Genomic DNA, 14,401 nt, shown 5'->3' with positions numbered 1-14,401 from the left:
CTGCACTGTCAGAGGGTCAGTACTGAGGGAGTGCTGCACTGTCAGAGGGTCAGTACTGAGGGAGCGTTGCACTGTCAGAGGGTCAGTTCTGAGGGAGTGCTGCATTATCAGAGGATCAGTACTGAGGGCGCACTGCACTGTCAGAGGATCAGCACTGAGGGAGTGCCGCACTGTCAGAAGGTCAGTACTGAGGGAGCGCCACACTGTCAGAGGGTCAGTACTGAGGGAGTGCTGTACTGTCAGAGAGTCAGTACTGAGGGAGTGCCGCACTGTCAGATGGTCAGTACTGACGGAGTGCTGTACTGTCAGAGGGTCAGGACTGAGGGAGTGCTGTATTGTCAGGGCGTCAGTACAGAGGGAGTGCCGCACTGTCAGAGGGTCAGTACTGAGGGAGTGATGTACTGTCAGAGAGTCAGTACTGAGGGAGTGCTGTACTGTCAGGGGGTCAGTACTGAGGGAGTGCCGTACTGTCACAGAGTCAGTACTGAGGGAGTGCCGCACTGTCAGAGGGTCAGTACTGAGGGAGTGCTGCATTGTCAGAGGGTCAGTACTGAGGGAATGCTGCACTGTCAGAGGGTCAGTACTGAGGGAGTGCTGCACTGTCAGAGGGTCAGTACTGAGGGAGCGTTGCACTGTCAGAGGGTCAGTCCTGAGGGAGTGCTGCACTGTCAGAGCGTCAGTACTGAGGGAGTGCCGCACTACAGACAGCCAGTACTGAGGGAGTGCCGCACTGTCAGAGGGTCAGTACTGAGGGAGTGCTGCACTGTCAGAGGGTCAGTAATGAGGGAGTGCTGCACTGTCAGAGGGTCAATACTGAGGGCGCACTGCACTGTCAGAGGGTCAGTACTGAGGGCGTGCTGCACTGTCAGAGGGTCAGTACTGAGGGAGTGCCGCACTGTCAGAAGGTCAGTACTGAGGGAGCGCCACACTGTCAGAGGGTCAGTACTGAGGGAGTGCTGCACTGTCAGAGGGTCAGTAATGAGGGAGTGCTGCACTGTCAGAGGGTCAGTACTGAGGGAGTGCCGCACTGTCAGAGGGTCAGTACTGAGGGAGTGATGTTCTGTCAGAGAGTCAGTACTGAGGGAGTGCTGTACTGTCAGGGGGTCAGTACTGAGGGAGTGCTGTACTGTCAGAGAGTCAGTACTGAGGGAGTGCCGCACTGTCAGAGGGTCAGTACTGAGGGAGTGCTGCACTGTCAGAGGGTCAGTTCTGAGGGAGTGCTGTACTGTCAGGGGGTCAGTACTGAGGGAGTTCTGCACTGTCAGAGGGTCAGTTCTGAGGGAGTGCTGTACTGTCAGGGGGTCAGTACTGAGGGAGTGCTGCACGGTCAGAGGGTCAGTACTGAGGGAGTGCTGTACTGTCAGAGGGTCACGACTGAGGGAGTGCTGTACTGTCAGGGGGTCAGTACTGAGGGAGCGCTGCACTGTCAGAGGGTCAGGACTGAGGGAGTGTCGCACTGTCAGAGGGTCAGTACTGAGGGAGTGCCGCACTGTCAGAGGGTCAGGACTGAGGGAGTGCCGCACTGTCAGAGGGTCAGTACTGAAGGAGTGCTGCACTGTCAGAGGGTCAGTACTGAGGGATGCTGCACTGTCAGAGGTTCAGTACTGACGGAGTGCTGCACTGTCAGCGGTTCAGTACTAAGGGAGTGCTGCACTGTCAGAGGGTCAGTACTGAGGGAGTGCTGCACTGTCAGAGCGTCAGTACTGAGGGAGTGCTGCACTGTCAGAGGGTCAGTACTGAGGGAGTGCCGCACTGCAGACGACCAGTACTGAGGGAATGCTGCACTGTCAGAGGATCAGTACTGAGGGAGTGCTGCACTGTCAGAGGGCCAGTGCTGAGGGAGTGCCGCACTGCAGACAGCCAGTACTGAGGGAATGCTGCACTGTCAGAGGATCAGTACTGAGGGAGTGCTGCACTGTCAGAGGGCCAGTGCTGAGGGAGTGCCGCACTGCAGACAGCCAGTACTGAGGGAATGCTGCACTGTCAGAGGGTCTGTACTGAGGGAGTGCTGCATTATCAGAGGATCAGTACTGAGGGAGTGCTGCACTGTCAGAGGGCCAGTACTGAGGGAGTGCCGCACTACAGACAGCCAGTACTGAGGGAATGCTGCACTGTCAGAGGGTCAGTACTGAGTGAGTGCCGCACTGTCAGAGAGTCAGTACTGAGGGAGTGCCGCTCTGTCAGAGGATCAGTGCTGAGGGAGCGCCGCACTGTCAGAAGGTCAGTACTGAGGGAGTGCTGCACTGTCAGAGGGTCAGTACTGAGGGAGTGCCGCATTGTCAGAGGGTCAGTACTGAGGGAGTGCTGCACTGTCAGTGGGTCTGTACTGAGGGAATGCTGCACTGTCAGAGGGTCAGTACTGAGGGAGTGATGAACTGTCAGAGAGTCAGTACTCAGGGAGTGCTGTCCTGTCAGGGGGTCAGTCCTGAGAGAGCGCTGTACTGTCAGGGGTCAGTACTGAGGGAGTGCTGCACTGTCAGATTGTCAGTACTGACGGAGTGCTGCACTGTCAGAGGGTCAGTTCTGAGGGAGTGATGCACTGTCAGAGGGTCAGTACTGAGGGAGTGCTGCACTGTCACAGGGTCAGTTCTGAGGGAGTGCCGCACTGTCAGAGGGTCAGTACTGAGGGAGTGCCGCACTGTCAGAGGGTCAGTACTGAGGGAGTGCTGCACTGTCTGAGGGTCAGTACTGATGGAGTGCTGCACTGTCAGAGGGTCAGTACTGAGGGAGTGCCGCACTGTCAGAGGGTCAGTACTGAGGGAGTGCTGCACTGTCTGAGGGTCAGTGCAGAGGGAGTGCTGCACTGTCAGAGGGTCAGTACTGAGGGAGTGCCGCAGTGCCAGAGGGTCAGTACTGAGGGAGCGCCGCACTGTCAGAGGGTCAGTACTGAGGGAGCGCCACACTGTCAGAGGGTCAGTACTGAGGGAGTGCTGTACTGTCAGAGAGTCAGTACTGAGGGAGTGCCGCACTGTCAGATGGTCAGTACTGACGGAGTGCTGTACTGTCAGAGGGTCAGGACTGAGGGAGTGCTGTATTGTCAGGGCGTCAGTACAGAGGGAGTGCCGCACTGTCAGAGGGTCAGTACTGAGGGAGTGATGTACTGTCAGAGAGTCAGTACTGAGGGAGTGCTGTACTGTCAGGGGGTCAGTACTGAGGGAGTGCCGTACTGTCACAGAGTCAGTACTGAGGGAGTGCCGCACTGTCAGAGGGTCAGTACTGAGGGAGTGCTGCATTGTCAGAGGGTCAGTACTGAGGGAATGCTGCACTGTCAGAGGGTCAGTACTGAGGGAGTGCTGCACTGTCAGAGGGTCAGTACTGAGGGAGCGTTGCACTGTCAGAGGGTCAGTCCTGAGGGAGTGCTGCACTGTCAGAGCGTCAGTACTGAGGGAGTGCCGCACTACAGACAGCCAGTACTGAGGGAGTGCCGCACTGTCAGAGGGTCAGTACTGAGGGAGTGCTGCACTGTCAGAGGGTCAGTAATGAGGGAGTGCTGCACTGTCAGAGGGTCAATACTGAGGGCGCACTGCACTGTCAGAGGGTCAGTACTGAGGGCGTGCTGCACTGTCAGAGGGTCAGTACTGAGGGAGTGCCGCACTGTCAGAAGGTCAGTACTGAGGGAGCGCCACACTGTCAGAGGGTCAGTACTGAGGGAGTGCTGCACTGTCAGAGGGTCAGTAATGAGGGAGTGCTGCACTGTCAGAGGGTCAGTACTGAGGGAGTGCCGCACTGTCAGAGGGTCAGTACTGAGGGAGTGATGTTCTGTCAGAGAGTCAGTACTGAGGGAGTGCTGTACTGTCAGGGGGTCAGTACTGAGGGAGTGCTGTACTGTCAGAGAGTCAGTACTGAGGGAGTGCCGCACTGTCAGAGGGTCAGTACTGAGGGAGTGCTGCACTGTCAGAGGGTCAGTTCTGAGGGAGTGCTGTACTGTCAGGGGGTCAGTACTGAGGGAGTTCTGCACTGTCAGAGGGTCAGTTCTGAGGGAGTGCTGTACTGTCAGGGGGTCAGTACTGAGGGAGTGCTGCACGGTCAGAGGGTCAGTACTGAGGGAGTGCTGTACTGTCAGAGGGTCACGACTGAGGGAGTGCTGTACTGTCAGGGGGTCAGTACTGAGGGAGCGCTGCACTGTCAGAGGGTCAGGACTGAGGGAGTGTCGCACTGTCAGAGGGTCAGTACTGAGGGAGTGCCGCACTGTCAGAGGGTCAGGACTGAGGGAGTGCCGCACTGTCAGAGGGTCAGTACTGAAGGAGTGCTGCACTGTCAGAGGGTCAGTACTGAGGGATGCTGCACTGTCAGAGGTTCAGTACTGACGGAGTGCTGCACTGTCAGCGGTTCAGTACTAAGGGAGTGCTGCACTGTCAGAGGGTCAGTACTGAGGGAGTGCTGCACTGTCAGAGCGTCAGTACTGAGGGAGTGCTGCACTGTCAGAGGGTCAGTACTGAGGGAGTGCCGCACTGCAGACGACCAGTACTGAGGGAATGCTGCACTGTCAGAGGATCAGTACTGAGGGAGTGCTGCACTGTCAGAGGGCCAGTGCTGAGGGAGTGCCGCACTGCAGACAGCCAGTACTGAGGGAATGCTGCACTGTCAGAGGATCAGTACTGAGGGAGTGCTGCACTGTCAGAGGGCCAGTGCTGAGGGAGTGCCGCACTGCAGACAGCCAGTACTGAGGGAATGCTGCACTGTCAGAGGGTCTGTACTGAGGGAGTGCTGCATTATCAGAGGATCAGTACTGAGGGAGTGCTGCACTGTCAGAGGGCCAGTACTGAGGGAGTGCCGCACTACAGACAGCCAGTACTGAGGGAATGCTGCACTGTCAGAGGGTCAGTACTGAGTGAGTGCCGCACTGTCAGAGAGTCAGTACTGAGGGAGTGCTGCACTGTCAGAGGATCAGTGCTGAGGGAGCGCCGCACTGTCAGAAGGTCAGTACTGAGGGAGTGCTGCACTGTCAGAGGGTCAGTACTGAGGGAGTGCCGCATTGTCAGAGGGTCAGTACTGAGGGAGTGCTGCACTGTCAGTGGGTCTGTACTGAGGGAATGCTGCACTGTCAGAGGGTCAGTACTGAGGGAGTGATGAACTGTCAGAGAGTCAGTACTCAGGGAGTGCTGTCCTGTCAGGGGGTCAGTCCTGAGAGAGCGCTGTACTGTCAGGGGTCAGTACTGAGGGAGTGCTGCACTGTCAGATTGTCAGTACTGACGGAGTGCTGCACTGTCAGAGGGTCAGTTCTGAGGGAGTGATGCACTGTCAGAGGGTCAGTACTGAGGGAGTGCTGCACTGTCACAGGGTCAGTTCTGAGGGAGTGCCGCACTGTCAGAGGGTCAGTACTGAGGGAGTGCCGCACTGTCAGAGGGTCAGTACTGAGGGAGTGCTGCACTGTCTGAGGGTCAGTACTGATGGAGTGCTGCACTGTCAGAGGGTCAGTACTGAGGGAGTGCCGCACTGTCAGAGGGTCAGTACTGAGGGAATGCTGCAGTGAAAGTTACCATCATTCCATCGAGAGTTTGAAGAAGTGTTCTGTCTGCTGCTCGAATGGATATTTTGGAGTCTGAGACTTTGTCGATCTGGTCATGTCCTGGCTAATATCGGCCCTTCAACCAGTATCATTATACAGAAAACATGCCATTGAACTCCATATTGTTTGAAGGTGTTGCTGTGTATAAATTGGCTGCTGTATTTCTGCACCAGTCAAAACGAACCAAACTGTGAAATAATGTATGTTCTCCCAGGCACTCTGGGTGGGACAGGATGTGAAGGTTTTCCGGCAATGCCAGTCCCATCTTTCTGTGACCCTCTAACACCGCGCTCAGTGAAAGGCACGTTTCCAACCTGGAACCCCTTACCTGGGCCCAATCCAGCCGGCATTGCAGGCTTGGCAAATCCCAGTCACAGAGTTGCACGTCTCCCCTTCCCGGCAGGTTGGGCATCTGTCCGCGCAGTTTTTGCCGTGAAATCCCGGGGCGCAGGGCTGGTCACAGCGACTTCCATTCCAACCGAGCTGACAGGGCTGACAGGAACCATCGACTGGGGAGCAGGGCTGCGACTCCCGGCAGTGACCGCATCTGAGAGGGGCACACAAGGTTCGTTACACCCAGCGAAACGGACCGTCCAACAAGCCAGGGGAATACAGCGCAGTCGTGCACCGCGCAGTGAAGACACAGTCTTGAGCTGATGTGGGGCTAGAGCTGGAAACATGGACATCAATCTGGGGCAACAGGACACCGGCCAACCTACCCTCACAAGGACATTTCCGCGAGAGAGCCGGACGGCCACTTCGAAAACTCAAAATCCCGATGTAAACAGTCACACAGCAATTACACCATTGTGCATTGACGTAGCGCCCTAAAGCAATGATGGAAAAAATTTGATACTGAGTCACATGCAGAGATACAAGGACAGGCGGCCAAACTATCCGGGGCGGGATTCTGCGGGAATCGGCGGGGCGCGCAAGTCCGGCGGGAAGGAGTGGCGTCAATCACTCCGGCGTCGGGCCGCCCCAAAGGTGCGGAATCCTCCACACCTTCAGGGGCCAGGCTGGGCCCCGGAGTGGTTTGTGCCGCACCGGCGGGCGGGGAAGGGCCTCCGCCAGCCGGCACGATTTATTGCATGCGCGGGAACGCCAGCGTGTGCTGCCGTCAACCCAACCCATGCGCAGGGGGGGTTAATCTCCGCATCGACCACGGCAGAGGACCACAGCAGCCGAGGCGGAGGAATAGAGTGCCCCCACGGCACAGGCCCGCCCGCGGATCGGTAGGCCCCGATCGCGGGCCAGGCCACCGTGGGGGCACCTCCCGGGGCCAGATCCCCCCCCCCCCCCGAGGACCCCGGAGGCCCCCCACGCAGCCAGGTCCCGCTGGTAAATACCTGGTGTGATATACGCCTGGTGGGACTGGCCGAAAACGGGGGGCCACTCGGCCCATCGTGGGCCAGAGAATCGCCGGGGGGGGGGGGGGGGGGGGGTGGCGCATCGGGAGACTGTGTCCAGTTCTGGGTGTCAGACCCGAGGAAGGATGTGACGACATTGGAGAGAGAACAGAGGTGATTCACAAGAATGATTCCACAAGAAAGACCTGTAGCTATGGGGATAGATTGGAGAGGTTGGGACTGTTTTCCTGGGAGAAAAGAAGGCTGAGAGGAGACTGGACAGAGGTATTCTAGATCCTGAGGGGTTTAGACAGGGTAAATAGTGAGAAACTGTTCCCACTCAAGAGAGCATCAAGTACGAGACACAGTGATGCAACCATCAATTCACACGAGACGAAGAATTGAAGAGATCAGTGGCTTGAATCAGCTAGAACTGCGCCTGCCTGCGCCTGCTCCGCACTGAGAGCCGCCTGCAGGGCAGCAGCTCTATATACCTCCCGCGAGGGGGCGGAGCCCACAAGGGCACCAATATGATACAATGCGGTGTAATACAATACACTGGTCCATAGGTGGAGCCCACAAGAGCAACAACATAGTACAATGCAATACAGTGCTAATGGCTGCCATAACACATTCACCACACACAGATTCAAAATAATTGGCAAAATGGGTAAAAATGTGTGAGGAAATTGTTTTCACTTTGTGGGTGGTTGGAATCTGGAATGAACTTCCTGAGAGGGTGGTGGAGGCAGGTTCGATCGAGATATTCAAAAGGGAATTGGATTGTTATCCAAAAAGAATCCAAAGATGTGCAGGTTAGGTGGATTGGCCATGATAAATTGCCCTTAGTGTCCAAAATTGCCCTTAGTGTTGGGTGGGGTTACTGGGTTATGGGGATAGAGTGGCGGTGTTGACCTTGGGTAGGGTGCTCTTTCTAAGAGCCGGTGCAGTCTCGATGGGCTGAATGGCCTCCTTCTGCTCTGTAAATTCTATGAATGCGCAAGGTTCCGGGGATAAGGCAGGGGAGCGGGACGAGGTAGAATGCTCTCCCAGAGAGCCAGTGCAGACTGGGTGGGCCGAATGGCCTGCTCCTGCACTGTAAACATTCGGCGATTCTGTGAACATCAAGAGCCAAAGCAATGGCTGTTCTCTGGATAAATGAACAGGTTATAAGTTAACAAAATGCCATCGATGACCCCAGAGAGGTTACAAAGAACGGCTGCAATTTCAGAAAGTAATCGAGGGTTGGCACTGTTGCTTCACAGCTCCAGGGTCCCAGGTTCGATTCCCGGCTTGGGTCACTGTCTGTGCGGAGTCTGCACATCCACCCCGTGTCTGCGAGGGGTTCCTCCGGGTGCTCCGGTTTCCTCCCACAGTCCAAAGACGTGCAGGTTAGGTGGATTGGCCGTGATCAATTGCCCTTAGTGTCCAAAAGGTTAGGTGGGGTTACGGGGTAGGGTGGAGGTGTGGGCTTGAGTAGGGTGCTCCTGTGTGGGAAGACTGAGTCGCGTGGGGTAATGTCTATTTAATTGTTATTGTACATTCTCTTCTTGCACTATGTTAATGTTCACTCTAGTTTGTTTTGTTATTATTGTTACTACTGCTTTATTCTGAAAAATTCTGCAAAACCTTAATAAAAATACTTTAAAAAAAAAGTAGGGTGCTCTTTCCAAGGGCTGGTGCAGACTCGATGGGCTGAATGGCCTCCTTCTGCACTGTAAATTCTATGATTCTATAAAGGTGATTACAGACACGGTAATTCAGCACGTACCCTGATAAAGTTTGCTCTTACCTTTTCCTGCAGTTATTTCCATAGTAGCCGGCAGTACAGGTGTCTCTGCAACTCTGTCCCTGGTACCCAGTGTGGCACCTACACTGCCCGTTGCTGGCGATACATCTCCCGTGGACACAGGAACACCTTTTCTCACACAGGGAGCCCCACCAGCCCTCACGACACTCGCACACTCCAGTCAGCTGGGCACAGGCAGATCGGTTACAGAAACAGTAGATGTTGCACTGCTTGCCCCAGTACCCGGAGGAGCAGTTACACTCGCCAGTGGCTGGGTGGCAGAGCGAGTGCTCCAGGTGGCACATGCACGTCTTGCTGCAGTCAGCACCCCACCAGCCAGGTTGGCATAGGCAGCGGCCAGTCCCTGGGTCGCAGCGCCCGTGCCTGCATTGGCACCTCATGGCACAGTGCGGGCCCCAGCGACCCTGGGAGCAGGTACAAACCCCTGACACGGCATCACACGTCCCATAAGGATGGCAGGGGCAGGCATCCCGGCACTCTGGGCCCCAGAACTGCTCCGGACACCCTGCAGGGACAAAAGCACAAGGTTTGTGATTTCCACAGCGACTTCCACCAACTCAATGTGTCACAGACTATCTCACAGCCAATGGAATACATGTTCAAATCGAGAAACAGGGCTGCTCATCTTTACACAGCACGCTGCCGAAACTTCAACCTGAAAACGGCCACAGCATTTGTTTCCGCTGAGGTGGGTTTCAGGGATATATTTTGGCCCCAGGACACCCAGGGGAAATCCTCCAATCTTCCCCCACATACCCCTCTGACAGTGCGGCACTCCCCCAGTACTGACCCTCTGACAGTGCGGCACTCCCTCAGTACTGACCCTCTGACAGTGCAGTGCTCCCTCAGTACTGACCCTCTGACAGTGCGGCACTCCCTCAGTACTGACCCTCTGACAGTGCGGCACTCCCTCAGTACTGACTCTCTGACTGTGCGGCACTCCCTCAGTACTGACCATATGACAGTGCGGCACTCCCTCAGTTCTGACCCTCTGACAGTGCAGCACTCTCTCAGTACTGACCCTCTGACAGTGCAGCACTCCCTCAGTGCTGACCCTCTGACAGTGCGGCACTCCCTCAGTACTGACCCTCTGACAGTGCAGTGCTCCCTCAGTACTGACCCTCTGACAGTGCGGCACTCCCTCAGTACTGACCCTCTGACAGTGCAGCACTCCCTCAGTTCTGACCCTCTGACAGTGCAGCACTCTCTCAGTACTGACACTCTGACAGTGCAGCACTCCCTCAGTGCTGACCCTCTGACAGTGCAGCACTCCCTCAGTACTGACCCTCTGACAGTGCAGCACTCCCTCAGTACTGACCCTCTGACAGTGCAGCGCTCCCTCAGTACTGACCCTCTGACAGTGCAGCACTCCCTCAGTACTGACCCTCTGACAGTGCAGCACTCCCTCAGTACTGACTCTCTGACAGTGCGGCACTCCCTCTGTACTGACCCTCTGACAGTGCGGCACTCCCTCAGTACTGACCCTCTGACAGTGCAGCACTCCCTCAGTACTGACCCTCTGACAGTGCAGCACTCCCTCAGTACTGACCCTCTGACAGTGCAGCACTCCCTCAGTACTGACTCTCTGACAGTGCAGCACTCCCTCAGTACTGACCCTCTGACAGTGCAGCACTCCCTCAGTACTGACTCTCTGACAGTGCGGCACTCCCTCAGTACTGACCCTCTGACAGTGCAGCGCTCCCTCAGTACTGACCCTCTGACAGTGCAGCACTCCCTCAGTACTGACCCTCTGACAGTGCAGCGCTCCCTCAGTACTGACCCTCTGACAGTGCAGCGCTCCCTCAGTACTGACCCTCTGACAGTGCAGCACTCCCTCAGTACTGACCCTCTGACAATGCAGCACTCCCTCAGTACTGACCCTCTGACAGTGCGGCACTCCCTCAGTACTGACTCTCTGACAGTGCAGCACTCCCTCAGTACTGACCCTCTGACAGTGCGGCACTCCCTCAGTACTGACCCTCTGACAGTGCAGCACTCCCTCAGTACTGACCCTCTGACAATGCAGCACTCCCTCAGTACTGACCCTCTGACAGTGCAGCACTCCCTCAGTACTGACCCTCTGACAGTGCAGCACTCCCTCTGTACTGACCCTCTGACAGTGCAGCACTCCCTCAGTACTGACCCTCTGACAGTGCAGCACTCCCTCAGTACTGACCCTCTGACAGTGCGGCACTCCCTCTGTACTGACCCTCTGACAGTGCAGCACTCCCTCAGTACTGACCCTCTGACAGTGCTGCACTCCCTCAGTACTGACCCTCTGACAGTGCAGCACTCCCTCAGTTCTGACCCTCTGACAGTGCAGCACTCCCTCAGTACTGACCCTCTGACAGTGCAGCACTCCCTCAGTACTGACCCTCTGACAGTGCAGCACTCCCTCAGTACTGACCCTCTGACAGTGCAGCACTCCCTCAGTACTGACCCTCTGACAGTGCAGCACTCCCTCAGTACTGACTCTCTGACAGTGTTCTATGTTCTATGTTCTATGTTCTATGTTCTACGTAAAGCTCCATCGTTTTTACGCCGCCGTAGGGACACAGTCTCACTTTGGGGGAATGTCTTTGAAACACTTTTGGATGTTTTACGACATAATAATAACCTTTATTATTGTCACAAGTAGGCTTACATTAACACTGCAATGAGGTTACTGTGACAATCCCCTAGTCGCCACACTCCGGCGCCTGTTCGGGTACACAGAGGGAGAATTTAGAATGTCCAATCCACCTAACCCGCACATCTTTGGACTGTGGGAGGAAACCGGAGCACCCGGAGGAAACCCACGCAGACACGGGGAGAACGTGCAGACTCCGCACAGACAGTGACAATCGAACCGGAAACCCTGGTGCTGTGAAGCAACAGTGCTAACCACTGTGGTACCGTGCTGCCGGTTACATTGCTGCTATATAAATGCAGGTTTTGATAATTTCCGTTTCCCTGCAGTTCAACATTAGGTGAGTGTAATTATTGAGGCTCTAATGCTTCTCACTTATTCCTTTGTCCTTCTCAACATTCACACGGATGGTCTTTCTGGGGTGTATCAGCTATTTGACTGTAGTTAGCATCACACCTGAACCTGAACCTGGTCCTGCTGCCTGATGTCAATCCAATGCCTGCTGTCTGGCAGGGTTTTTGGATTTGGGATGAGGAAGCACAGATTCTTTCCCGTCCCTTCCTGGGCAGTTGTCTCCATCTGTACAACAACTCCAGCTGAGCTCAGGGGCGTCATTCTCCGACCCCCCGCCGGGTTGGAGAATCGCCGGGGGCTGCCGTGAACCCCGCCCCCGCCGGGTTGCCGAAGTCTCCGGTACCGGATATTCGGCGGGGGCGGGAATCGGGCCGCGCCGGTTGGCGGGCCCCCCCCCCCGCTGGATTCTCCGGCCCAGATGGGCCGAAGTCCCGCCGATAAAATGCCTGTCCCGCCGGCGTAGATTAAACCACCTTTTGAACGGCGGGACAAGGCGGCGCGGGCGGGCTCCGGGGTCCTGGGGGGGGGGGGGGGGGCGATCTGACCCCAGGGGGTGCCCCCACGGTGGCCTGGCCCGCGATCGGGGCCCACCGATCCGCGGGCGGGCCTGTGCCATGGGGGGCACTCTATTCCTCCGCGTCGGCCGCTGTAACTGTCCGCGATGGCCGACGCGGAGATGAACCCCCCCCTGAGCATGCGCTGTGATGACGCCAACACGCGCTGGCGCTCCCGCGCATGCACCAACTCACGCAGGGCCGGCGGAGGCCCGTTGGCTTGGCGCCAAGCCCCTTCCCCGCCGGCCTGCGCGCCGTAAACCACTCGGGCACCGGCCGAGCCCCTGAAGATGCGGACCTTCGGGGGCGGCCCAACGCTGGAGTGGTTCACGCCACTCCTTCCCACCGGAGCTGCCCACCCCGCCGGTGCGCGGACAATCCTTCTGTGTCTCTCTCACAGTGGTTAGCCCTGCTGCCTCACGGCGCCGAGGTCCCAGGTTCGATCCCGGCTCTGGGTCACTGCCCGTGTGGAGTTTGCACATTCGCCCCGTGACTGCGTGGGTCTCACCCCCACAACCCAAATATGTGCAGGGTAGGTGGATTGCCACGCTAAATTGCCCCTTATTTGGAAAAAATGAATTGGATACTCTAAATTTATTTTTGGAAAGAATCTCTCCATGAGGACTCTGCCCCCGCAGCTCCCTGTCGCAAGGAGTTCCAAAGGCTCAAACACTCTGTGGAGAAATTCCCCCTCATCCCAGTCTTTAATTAGCCCCCCTTTATTCTGAGACTGCGCCCTCCGCTCCTGGACTCTCCACGAGGGGAAACATCCTCTCACCATTTACCCTGTCGAGTCCCTTAAGAATCCGAACCCATCCGGATTTGGGACAGTCCTGCCCCTTGGCCATTGCTGCGAATTGTGTGCTGTGTTTGCATTCTGATGCCGCGAGTGGGGAGGTTTCCGGTATTGTCCCACTTGTCTCCCTGTCAGTGCAGAGAGTCCGGAGCGAGGAAGGAGCAGTCACTCGGAATCCCGGCAGCAGATCACGGGGTCAACCGGGGCAGGAAGGGCGGGCTGGGAGCTGAGGACAGAATCCTTCACAAGCCACAGCAAAGCCTCTGACTCGCGTCATGCGGACGATACATTTACACCAAGAGCCAAGTTACATCGCTACAGCGTTTTAATGGTACCCACATGGACCACAAAGACTGGATTCCCCCCCTCCCATGGCAGGTTCCTCTCCAGCCAGAGCAGATGTCCGGATTGCTGGCAGTGGGCTTGGAACACAGCCGTCTACACTCTCAGTCCTTGCTACGAAGAATTGTGTCAATTCCCCGTCACTATACTGCCTCCTACTACCACTACATTCTTATGTGCTCCCCCACTTGAATGGTTTCCTGCAGCACAGTGCCAGGTCAGCGAGCTCCTCTACCCCGCAGCCCCACAGCTCAGCCAAAAAAGCTGGCAGAATCTCAAATCTACTGACCAATTGCAGAGGCTGTGTCCAAGAGCAGTGTCCTGCTCTTTGAGTCCACTTAATAATAATCATCCTTATTGTCACAAGTCGGCTCACATTAACACTGCACTGAGGCTACTGTGAAAATCCCCTCGTCGCCACATTTGTTTTCCAGGAGGAGAGACGGAGGTAGCGGGATTTGCATAGGGAATTCCAGAGAGTGGGGCCCAGGTAGCCGAAGGCACGGCCGCCAATGTTGGGAGCGATTGAAATCGGGGATGCTGAGGAGGTGGATACTGGAGGAATGCAGAGAGCTGGCAGGGTTACGGGCTGGGGATTGGGAAGGGAGCGGTCAAGGAGGGGAGAGGTAAACAAGGATGGAATTTTACAATTGAGGCGTTGACAGCTGGAGGGCCGGTGTCGGTCAGTGGGGGGAGGGGGGGATGTGTGTGCGGTGGGGGGGGGGGAGGGGTGTGTGTGTGTGTGTATGTGTGCGGGGAGGGGGGGTGTCTGTGGGGGGGGAGGATGTGTGTGTGGGGGGGAGGGGGGGATATGTGTGTGGGGGGAGGGTGTGTGTCTGTGGGGGGAGGGTGTCTGTGTGTGTGGGGGGAGGAGGGTGTCTGTGGGGGGAGGATGTGTGTGTGGGGGGGAGGGGGGATATGTGTGTGGGGGAGGGTGTGTATGTGGGGGGAGGGTGTGTGTCTGTGTGGGGGAGGGTGTGTGTCTGTGGGGGGAGGGTGTCTGTGTGTGTGGGGGGAGGAGGGTGTCTGTGGGGGGGAGGGTGTGTGTGTGGGGGGTG

General features: G+C 56.8%; 1 protein-coding gene across 1 annotated transcript in view; it reads right to left on the bottom strand.

The window, feature by feature from the left end:
- The window catches only part of LOC140387012 (scavenger receptor class F member 2-like), a 218,139-nt gene that overhangs the window by 194,374 nt on the left and 9,364 nt on the right, over positions 1–14,401 (bottom strand). The window contains 2 exon segments of the mRNA XM_072469986.1: positions 5,838–6,056; positions 8,651–9,173. Of these exon segments, the coding sequence (XP_072326087.1) occupies positions 5,838–6,056; positions 8,651–9,173 (742 nt within the window).

This window comes from Scyliorhinus torazame, chromosome 12 (genome assembly GCF_047496885.1).
Source record: "Scyliorhinus torazame isolate Kashiwa2021f chromosome 12, sScyTor2.1, whole genome shotgun sequence".
NCBI classification, from domain to species: domain Eukaryota; kingdom Metazoa; phylum Chordata; class Chondrichthyes; order Carcharhiniformes; family Scyliorhinidae; genus Scyliorhinus; species Scyliorhinus torazame.
Note: the sequence above shows the minus strand (reverse complement) of the source record. Positions and strands in the feature narration are given on the sequence as shown.